Below are 11,533 nucleotides of genomic sequence, written 5' to 3' on the forward strand. Positions count from 1 at the left end.
CAAACTCAATAGCATTATTGGACTGGTATGTTTTTTTGTTAGCTGAAGTGACAAATGTTCACTGTAGACAACCATAGATTTATCTCTTTTAGGAATATAGAAGCAGACTTTCAGAAAAAATTGGTTTTCCTCAGCAGGGCCACACCATACAGAACAATTCTGCTCTCTGAGAGTGAGGTGGCAGCATTGAGTTTTTCTTCAGGTCCACAAACCATGAGGCTCTGATTGCGTTTGTGTAACACAATGGCTCAAAATTGACAACATTATTAAACATAGTCAAATCTTCCATTATTCCACATTCATTAGCCTAATATTAACACAAGACTAAAGTACTCTTTCATTTTCAATGTTGATGGTTGTGATTTAGCTATTTTATGAAGTAAAGCAGCTATTAGAGACATTGCCACAAACCTGAGTAACAATTTAGGTGGCCCTATACAAATCCATATCCAAATAAAACATTTTTAACACAACAGAAATTGACAACCTGACAAGATTAGCATACATTTTAGCCATACCCACCTTGCAGCACAAAGACTTTGAATGTCAAACTATCAACATTGAAAGTGAGCAGCAACTTTACATACTTTTACCAAGCACGTTTTACCTTAAATGATCTGCTGGAAAGCGTTTGAAATTTTCCAGCAGACCCTATAAGGTAAAACTTTCTATTTGATCTAAATTGTGTGTATGGACTTAAGGATGTCAAGTCCCCTCAAGAAACCAGACTACCCAGATCATCCGTGTGCACGTCCTGCTGTCCATTCCAAGCATGTATAGAGAACCACAGCTTTGAGACACACTCTGTATTGCATCAACAGCCATAAGACCCCCCACCATTCTCTCTCTCTCTACTCTCTCTTTTGGCCCATAAACGTCAAGGATGGCGCAGAGTGACACACAACCCTCCTCAACCTCCCCCTGAGCTGTCGCCCCCATACTGGCCGTTGGCCTTTCCTGGCGTCTGATCCATATTTCAGAGGCAGCAGTTGTGGCACTGAGAAGGCATAATCCAACATTAAAGCAGGAAGGCCTGGGCTGGAAGCACAGACGCAGGTTCATAAGGTCCTGGAAATCTTCAATTTCAATTTCCGCAGCGTTTGCAGTGGCTTCCAAGGTGCTGGCATAAGTCTCCAAGTTTTGGCGAGAGAGCAGATTTCAAGAAGGGCGAGACTTTTCTTGCTTAAAAGAGCTGACACTGCATAGTTAAACTGGCAGTAAGAGTGTGAAACTGAATAGATACAGTGAAGGGGTCAATTAAAAGGCGAGTACCCTGTGATTGTCATTAAATTAGTGAGAATCAATCATGACTTATATTTTGACAGCATGATTAAATTCTTAGGGGGAGGAAAAGTAAACCAGAATATGTTAGAGTTCATGTCACATTAAATCTGATCTCCAGCAGATAGAATAACAAATAACAACTAACATTTCAAATAAACAGATTATAAATAACACTAAAAACTGAAAATTGGGTTCTGGCTTACAGAAGTTTAAATCACATCCAAGTTTCGGCCCGATAGCCCCTACTTGAATTTAACAGTTATAGACAGTTTGAATAAATGACAAGGAAAACAGTCTCCAATAATAAATGACTATTATGACATTTATTTAGTTTCCAAAAAATATATTCTTTAAAGACAAATTCATATCCTGTATTTACAATTTTCAAGGTTTCCATTCACAACAGAAAAGAGGAAGAAAAACATAGGACATAAAAGAGAGATACAAGCAAATATGTGACAAAAACAACAATCTCTTTAGTTTAGAGAAGCTAAACAATAATACTATGCCAGGTCGAACGGTCAGAAAATACCCTTCATTAAAATGTTCTCCATTAAATAAAATTATTCCTTTCTTCTTTTTCTTTCAATGTCTTCTCAGGATGTTGTTGTTAGAACTCGTTGGGATGCTGTCCCATGGTGAGGTCTGAAGTAGAAACAAATAGAAAACATTTAGGTCAGAGATAAAAAAAACAATATATATATATTGGGGATAAATTCCCTCAAATCAAGGGAGGAAAAATATTGGTTGATACTTCTAATTTCAGCCTTTTTCTCCATCTAAAATTAAAGTGTTTCTCAGATATCTAAAAATAATTGCCTTCGTTTAGCCCAGCTGTTTTTACTCAAAGATACTGTCTTCGAAACAATATTAAACTTTATTCATGCAAATTGTGAAGGAACTATAGGTACATTGTTTTATGTCTTTTCATCCTCCACTTCATTGACGATGCTATCAGCGTTTTCTTTGACATGCATTAGCTGCATTCATTGAAAGGGCGTGAATAAATGGCGGCAGTTTATTTAAATGACATAGGTGGCGATAACTCAGCGGTGTTAAGGGGCCCGCAGGATATATTAGACTGCTGCCCGACGATGCGTTAAAGTGGAGACTCAATCACATGATTTATGTGCTGAGTTCTGCATCCCACCCAGTCAGGTGTAACAGTGTTTACCTCGGCTTTACGGTTCATTTAGCCGAAGACGCACGGAGAGAAATTGAGGTTAATAATGTCATGACGCCAAATTGATTTTAAATTCATGAGGTTACCTGTCAGTGATCAGCTGGAATGAGGACTTCAGGGAGTCTGGTCTGTGGTCGCTCTCTTCTTCTGTTAAACGACAAATAAGCCAATGAATACATGTTGTAAAACCTGCCAAATGTCCCTTGTATTTTTAACTTGTATTTTCCTATAGAATAATATAGAATGTTGGATCTCATCCTGAGGCCTGCTCTGTTAATTAAATAAATTGTATCATGTTGTACAACAAAATTCAGTTCATACCATCTATTTTTGGACTGAAGCTTCCAGAAGACTCTACATCACTGTCGTCTTCTGTTCCCGATGTTCCGGGGCCCGCCGCCGCTTGTCGTGCGTCATGACGCGCAACCGGTACTGTGCCGTGGAGAGGCAGGTGTCCGGCCGGCGCCCCACCGAGGAGGGACCTCATGTTCAAAAGAGAGTTGGCATTGAGAAAAGCCGCGTTGGCCCAATTATGCAGCTTGCCGATCTGGCATGTATATATCCCATGACCCGGGAGTAAGGCCGGGTGTCCAGCGGAGGCCAAAGCCGGGTGGTGCGTATGAACTGGGGGTGAGGGTTTATGAGAGCTGTCGGGAGCCGTGGCGGTCTCAGCCAGGGACCAGATTTTGGGTTTGCTCTGGGGTGGTCTCTGGCACTCCTGTCTGTTTGGAGAATGATCCACTGCGAGTTTGACAACGGGTGATCTGTGTAAAGAAATAGCCGCCTCCACTCCTCTCAGGCCCTCAACAGAAAGCGTCCTGCTACTGTCAGAGCTCTTCGGCTCCGCGGCCTGCTCTCTTACTGCCAGACCTGCCTCCCCCTCTCCCTTCACGGAGTCCTGATCCCCAGCTCGCTGCTCGTCGGGTCTCTCGATATCAACAGTTTCTAAATCAATTTCCTCATCTTCCTCCTCGTCGTCGCTGCCGTTCTTGCCATTATCGTCTTCGTTGTCGCTGCTGAAGATTCGGCCGTCCCGGTCCTCGGCGCTTCGCCCCCAGGTTACCTTGTTCTCCTTTTTCAGGCGTCTGCGGGCGTTCGCAAACCACGTGGACACCTTAAGAAAGGAACCATAATGTATTAATATATTGTAAAAATAATAATAATAATAAAAACTTCCACAAAAGAGGTATGCACAAAGTAAATATTGTAAATTTCAACAATATATTAGTGTCGTGCACACAACCTGATTAGCATATTAAGTAATCATTCAATCTTTGTTTGTAATTCACAACAGATGTTATCTAAAGACACTTTACAAAAAGAACAGGTCTAGACCGTAATAGTCATTATATTATTTATAAAGACCCAAAATTAATACACCCTCCCGACATGACTCCACCTAATGCAACTAGTAGTTTAGTGAAATAATGCTCTGCAATGCATTACACACACCTGTGTGAGTGTCATCCGTGTGATGATAGCGAGCATGATTTTTTCTCCTTTGGTGGGGTAGGGGTTCTTCTGGTGCTCCTGCAGCCAGGCCTTCAGGGTGCTGGTCGTTTCCCTTGTGGCAGTCTTGGCCCTCGACGGGTCCCCGTACGCGTACTGGCCGTACGGATAGAAGCCCTGAGCAGCATGGACAGGTAGAGCGGCAGGGTGGGAGCCCGAGCTGTCCTTAAGCTCATACTGCGAGCCCTGAAATGTTGTTGGAGACAGAATGATGACAACTTGTTGAGCGAGTTGTTAAGCATTTCCTCTTTAGGTTCAGATAGTGTGTAAACTAAATTTTGGAATAATTGATTGACCTGCAAAAAGTTTTTCTAAAGTTTAAATAGGCCTATCTCATCCGTTTCACATATGTTTTTAATGAGATGAATAAATGAAAACTTGTTAAAATGTATTTTGATAACTAGATTTGTTTGAAATAATTACATTTTAGTGTCGACTTAGGGAACACACAAGAAATAAAAAAAATATTTTTAACAAGCTCTCGACACTTAATTATTTATGGTGTTTTTTCTAATTAATAAACGATGTTCTAACACAAATGGTCAATTTAATTTATTTTGTTTTTGCACGTATTTAATTATATTGATCTGTCTGTTAACTGAACCTTGAATCCAAATGAAAGTTTTAGTTGAAATTGAGATTAAAATACATCATAATTACTATTATATGATTTTCCCCGTAAGCTAATAACCTATAGTCCTACCTTATAGTTTGAATAAATAAATGTCTTAGCCGATATTGCAAAATTTTATTTGAACTTAACTATGTGCCATTTCTCATTCAGACTCTTTATGTATAAACAACAGTAAATTCCAAAATATCAAACTATATTCAACCCCTTTCAAACTATTAATTATTGCTCAATACTGTTGCCATTAACACGAGCTCAGCCTGTCAAAACGTGGGGATAACCTGTCACTCACACCTGAGCTGCTCAAGTCTTAAGTGAACAAGTATCAACTCACCATCTGGGAAATGAGGGCGAGGTCTGTGGCACCGCTGTACGGCAAAAATGCACTGTAGTTATGAGGCGCCCATGGGTTCCCGTACATCCCCAGCATGGAGCCGACAGCCGCGGCAGTAGCGGACGAACTCACGCCGCCCTCGTTACCTCCTTCCCGGGCAGAACCCGGGCGCTCGCCCCCATACACCTCAGGGTTAGCATTCAGAAACTGGGGGTACCCCAGCTGAGGGAAAGACATGTCCGGGAAACTCGTGCAGTAAATCTCTGTCAAAGTCGAGGCCACACAACAGCAAGAGGAGGCAGGAAAAAAAAGAGTAAGAATCCCCAAAAGTAAGAGGAAGAAGAGGATAAAGGGGGTGTATAAATCACCAGAGTCCCCCTTTTAGAAGATGTCAGGCTTTCCACTTCCACAGACCCGGAGTTGTGTCAAAGCCCGAGTTTGGCACCTCTACTGCGGAGTGATGCGTGCGTCTGGCCGCAGGAGCTTCTGGATGTGGAGCTGACTGACTGATTGGCAGCCTACTTAAGCATCAAGCTCCTCCTATGCCCGGGGCAGGCGATTAGTGCATTGGTTAGCCTAGGTCGTGCGTGTGTGTGTGTGTGTGTGTGTGTGTGTGTGTGTGTGTGTGTGTGTGTGTGTGTGTGTGTGTGTGTGTGTGTGTGTGTGTGTGTGTGTGCGTGCGTGTGTGTGCGTGTGTGTGTGTTTTGTTGTCAGAGATATAATTTCTACAGTTTTCACTGTGTCTATACAGGAAAAAGCATACAGAAGTTTGATGCAATGGTGCATGTATGCGCAGGGCATATTCTCCTCTTTGTGGTCAGTATAATTTAAGAAAAACGCCACCTACTTCATCTTTAAAAACGTTTTTTTATATGTATATTAGTTATAGTTGAAATGTGCATTGTAATAATATAAATAGGCTATTTCTGATATTATTAGTAATAATATTCATTTTGAAAACAGTCGTTCTCAACAACTGTTGCGATATTTGTCTTATACGCTTCTTTTAGGTGTCATTTTCCTTCCATGTTTTGACAGCTCATCCGCAGTGCTCGGACATTCTGTCCAGCAGATGGGCCGAGAGGCATCGATATGGTCGGACAGATCCGAGAGGAATGCCCGTGATTATCGACGGAAGTCAGTGGAGAATAGAAGATAAAGGAGGTTTGAAGGTAATGACAGAGATTGAAGAGGATAAGAGATAGCAGAGATATGAAGCACAGAGGAGCTGTGGTGTGGAAATGACAGCTGTTGTTTGAGATGAATGGACCACTGTACTCTATTGGGGCCAGGTAAAAAGTTAGCTGTGTCCTTAAGTATATGTGTTAGAAAAAGGAGGGATATGTATAAAATCTCTTCTTGTCTGAAAAAGTGAAAGATGCAAATTCATATTTTCGTATTGACAGGCTTGTCCATCAAAACAGCAACGTGGTATCAATCTACTCCTTTGCTTTGAACACATACATTCAAACACACACACACACACACACACACACACACACACACACACGCATGCACGTACGCACGCACGCGCACACACACACACACACACACTCAAGCAGTGCTAATGAGGTTGAGCACCTTGTGCCCTGCTCAGTGGCCCTGTGGCCCTCCTGGGTTCCCTCAGAGGTTAGCTGTGTAATTACTCCATCCCCATAAATACAGATTCATCATTTCACACTGGAGCCCCTGATGAGCTTGGCTGAGCTGAGAGAGAGAGAGAGAGAGAGCGAGAGGAGGAAGCAGTGGTGGAGGAGAGGGAGGGAGGAGGATCTAATGATTTAATTACAGTGCTTAAAGCCCACTCTGGCTAAGTGATGGTCCTCTCTGTCTCTTTCTCCGTTCTCTTCCCTCCTCAGCGCTGGCACCTAGAGGGCTTTACTCATGAATCTCAAAGCTGTTTTCCTAAACACATATTATGACGAGCGCTGCCTCCACTTCCACGACTGCTGCTGTGTATGTGTGTGTGTGTGTGTGTGTGTGTGTGAGAGGATGCTTAATCTCCATGGCATTTTAAATGGCATTCATGGAGAGCGACTCTATCCTCATTGCCAAGGTAAATGGAGCCAAGGGACTCTCTATTTCAGCTCGATAAAAGAGCAATGTTAAAGACCCTCACCATTTCTCTCTCTCTTTCTCTCTCTCTCTCTCTCTCTCTCTCCCTCTCTCCCGCCCTTCCTCTGTCTCGTTTCTCACTTAAAATTAATGCTTTTCTCATGACAGGGGAGGGAAACGAGACATATCCACCATCTAATAGGATAATATAGCCCTATTCACCACCATCACTACCTCCACCCCTCACTCTTCTCTCCCTCCCTCTCTCTCTCCCTCTCTCTCTGCCTTTGTAGCTGCCTGATTTCCATAGTGTCTCTGTGGAGAGGCAGTTAATGAATTCCTCTGAGCTGGAGAAAGGGGGAGAATGGTTTGGCGGTTTAGAGAGAGAAAGAGGCAGGGATAGGGGGAGGAAGGCTTTGAGCTATGCCATTCAACTTCACAGCCTCGGCCTGCTTGTGCATTCACCATGTGTGTGTGCGTGCGCGCTCTGTGTGTGTGTGTGTGTGTCTTTTAACATGAACCTGCTAAGACTACCAAATATTTAGACTGGCCTCAGACCTCTTTTTATGGCGACGGTGGATTGAGGGATCTCAGGAGGCAGCTTGACTCTATTTGAATCCCATTCCCTGCTATTAGCTTGGCCAGACAAAGGAATAACTTACTGCAGGAAACATTCAAATAAAGTCCCACAATCCACTCGCACTGGCCATTTCCTCCTGGGTAATTTGCAAAGAGGTAAATGAAGACACTTAGAAGCATCATAAAGATGATTTTCTTTTGTTTGCTTATACTTCAACAAAGAAGGGATGATGCAAAGGTGATTAAATAATTGGCTTTCATACAGCTTGAATAATCACAGTTCTTTTATGTGCAAGACCTTGAAATCTATTTTCAGTAATGGGTGGTGTAAGCAATAACATTCTGAAACTCAACAATTGCTTTGCAGTTACTAAGCATTCCTTCCCTTTACATAGATCATTTTTTGGTTCTTCAAGTTTCCTGTCTAACCTGAAGTGTGATGCACGGCTGATATTTTTTCTCCAGGCTTTCAATAGGAAAACTGATGAGAAACATAGCTTACCAAGGAAGCTAGAGTTGTGTCGAGCCAAACTCTTGGTCACACCTTTGACAGAGGCAACCCCTCCTCCCATTATTTTGTGAGTAAACGTATGCTCTGAATACTTTTATACCATTTTAAAGATTTAACAATTTACTTCTGCAACATTGCACAGTACGGTGAAGAGACATGATGGCAATAACCGAAATGTCAAAAATCTCAATTTATAGCTCAGGATGCAGTGTGTGGGGTGTGCACACCACACAAACTGCATGTATGCACACCCCACACACTGCATCCTGAGCTATAAATTGAGATTTTTGAAGACAGAAAACTTAATCATGGCAATAATAAGTACTCAACAGCTTATTTAATAAGAAACATAAATTATAGGAAGAAATATTGTACTTGTTTCTTATGTTGTTTCCCTAAAACAGATGTTCTTAAAATAAAACGGATTATTACCTATTATCCAGAACCAAGGATATAGCACCTGAATAAGGGCTGATGTGATCTGCAAAGAAGCTAAATTAACGTTCTTAATTCCCACATTTCTCTATTTTTGTTTTACTTAGTTAAAAGGAGTTCGAGGAGAGAGCATATGGAGTGAAGGGAGGAAAAGCAGCAAAGATAAGGCAAAAAAAACCTGTCCTCATCTACTTGACAGCAAAGATAAGGAGTGATAGATTCATTTATGACCTGATGTTAAAACAGATGGATCACTCTAACGAACAACACATACGCCTGCCAGCCTGAGGTAATACATTTAGCTAACCAAAAGTTGTATAATGTCTCACACTGAGCATCACTCTGTGACATTTTTTAATCACCATGATATTTGTCATACAGCATGGGAGATGTCATTAACAGTCTTAATGTCTAATATCACGAATTATATTAGTGTCAATTTGACCCTGACAGTCCCTCACCTGGAAGCAGATCCTTTTTTTGACATTCAAACATTTTGACCCAGAGGGGAAACACCAGACAAAGAGGCCACCATTAGCAATTAATGGGTGTGCCAGTGTTTGTTTGTAATAGCTCCTTTAAAAGTCCAATGGGACTCATTTACAGTGGATGGTGCTGATAACAAACCGCGACCTCCGGAAGGGGGTCACTTTGAATAACTCGAAATGGTCGCCCCATTTGTGAAACTTAACTGAGTTGTCTTTTTATTAGCCAACTGTGGCTGGGAGCTGCCATTAAATACAGTTCCATCATTCCCTATAGAGTTAGCGATGAAAACAAGTGATGTTCAACATGATTGCTGACTGAAAATAAAGGTGAATTCCCTCCTCCTCCTCTTTACAGAAAGACATAGCAGGGGTCTTTTCTCATGGCAAGGGATCTGATTGTTTTCTAAACGGATTATTAACTCTTTTGTTACAGTAGGGGTCACTTTAATGCTTCTTAGGGCCCATTAGCATTGCTTTAAAGAGCGCACGCACACACACACACACGCACACACACACGCACACACACACACACACACACACACACACACACACACACACACACACACGTTCTAGGATTTGGCGTTGCTTGTCTTTGTTGTTCACAGTGGGAGCGGAATGATACCGTTATAATGCTGTCAAAGACAATACCTCAACCTCAAAGGGATAGTGTAAGGAAAGGGATGTGTGAGCGTGGTTGTGTGTGTGTGGGTTGTGATGAAAAGGTGCCCTTAAGAAGACCAGTAAGCTTAATGCAATAGTGCTGACTTCAATGGATACCTCAAAGAGAAGTGGCATTACGCAGTCCTCTCCTCTGAAAATCCCCGACAAGTCCTTGACTGAGAGAGGGATCAGCTCACTCTTCACGTTGGGGCTGTCAGAGATCTTCAAGCCGGAGAATTGGGATCAAATTGAAATTTGACAGATATTTAGGAACTAAGTAATTTTTTTGGATGCAATATTTTCTCCCTGATCGTTTATAGAAACAAAAGTTAGTGTCAACCGTGTAGATACCCTTGGGAAAATCAAGGACACTCAGCTCAGGTCAAAGCATCACCGGGCCTCAGAGGTGTTTGCTCCGTGGCTCTTATTGACCATATGAATGTGATGCTGGTTGTGGGGAGGCCCAAGAGACCCTCAGATCCTGGCTGGGTACCTCCTCCAGCTCGGAGCTCCTGTTCTGGGGAAGGATAAAGAGGGTATCCCTTACTGGCCTGACCTTAAGCCCCCCTTCCATCAGAGTGAGGGTTCAAAGGTCAGATCAATTGGCTCCCCGTGGCCCACTGTCTGCAACCAGGCTTAATCACCTATTAACAGCCAGGGAAAAGGAGATGGTGAGGGACTGTTATTCTCATTCGACCACATGAAATTGAAGCCCCTGGCATATATTATGTATCACTCTTCATATGGTTCCAAACCCTTCATGTGAGGTCTCAAATTAATTCAGTTTTTTTATAAACCACATTTCTTTGACTGACTGCTGTATATTCTTTGTTACAGCAATGCCAATAATGATTTGTCAATACAAATGTGTTACCAGCCAATAGTGCTGCAATTGTTGATAAAACAGTGTTGAAGATGTGATTGAGCTGAACTGAATCCCTTTTCACATATGCACTCCTTGAACATTTTAGAACATTTCAGCCGGCCCCTGAAACCTCCCTGTGTTGCTCTTTAACGCATGTCTCTCATAGGCTATTTTTACATAATGCACTCATGAAACGTGTATAAAATTTCAACATGCTGCCTCTTCTCCATAGTTGCTTGTTCACATGGAGCTCACATCAGGTGGCTCTATCCTGGGCCGACAGACAGGGGGATTCAGGAGGCAGGACACGACTTAAAAAGAACAGCACTGAAATGTCTGCCACAGAGTCAAACACTCATCTCAATTTTTGTCTATATCCGTGTTACGTGTAGTTCTACATAAAATCAGATCCAAGGCATGATGTAAGTCACAGCATATCCAAGATAGATGAAGCAACAGATAAAAAAAACAAACGGATAAATTATGAAAAAATACAAACCCTTAAAGGTAGGGTTGGTAATTTCCTCCAGATACACTTTTTAAGATTTTGGTTGAAATTGTCTTTAGTTACTGACAGATATTAATCATTTATGTACTCTGAAAAAGGAATGAAGAAAATCTGTCATCTGCAGCAGTTGTAAGCGTGTCAATATTTCGACCAATGTCTGCCACGAGGTACAATCTTGATGAACCAATCATGCCTTCCTATCTCCATGCTCATTCTATACCCCTACACCGGCCCACACTCAAAGCGTGTCACAGATGATGGAGTTTATACTGTGAGTTTGGGAGTTGTAAAAAAAGTTGCGGTTTAGTGTTTACTTACCGCAGAATGAGACGTCGTAGTTTCTACACAATGCAAGCGATGAGCTGTGGTCCGCTTCTGGACCAACGCTGCTCGTGTATGTAAGTGAGGGGCGTGGCTTTTCAGGGAACACAGCAGGGAGAGGGTGGGTGAAGACAGGGCACTGAGGGAATGCTACTTTCAAAATCATGCTA

The 11,533-nt window shown here is 42.2% G+C and overlaps 1 protein-coding gene across 1 annotated transcript; it reads right to left on the reverse strand.

Moving 5' to 3' along the window:
* Nucleotides 1–1,580: 1,580 nt before the first annotated feature.
* On the reverse strand, nt 1,581–5,448 carry irx1b (iroquois homeobox 1b). Its single transcript, XM_061060224.1, has 5 exons — nt 4,942–5,448; nt 3,920–4,162; nt 2,789–3,581; nt 2,554–2,614; nt 1,581–1,929 (listed from the first exon to the last, which is right to left on the reverse strand). Exons 1-5 carry the CDS (start codon nt 5,176–5,178, stop codon nt 1,881–1,883), a joined length of 1,383 nt encoding a protein of 460 aa, XP_060916207.1. The 5' UTR covers nt 5,179–5,448; the 3' UTR covers nt 1,581–1,880.
* Nucleotides 5,449–11,533: the final 6,085 nt, after the last annotated feature.

Source organism: Labrus mixtus, chromosome 16, assembly GCF_963584025.1.
Source record: "Labrus mixtus chromosome 16, fLabMix1.1, whole genome shotgun sequence".
Lineage (NCBI taxonomy): Eukaryota > Metazoa > Chordata > Actinopteri > Labriformes > Labridae > Labrus > Labrus mixtus.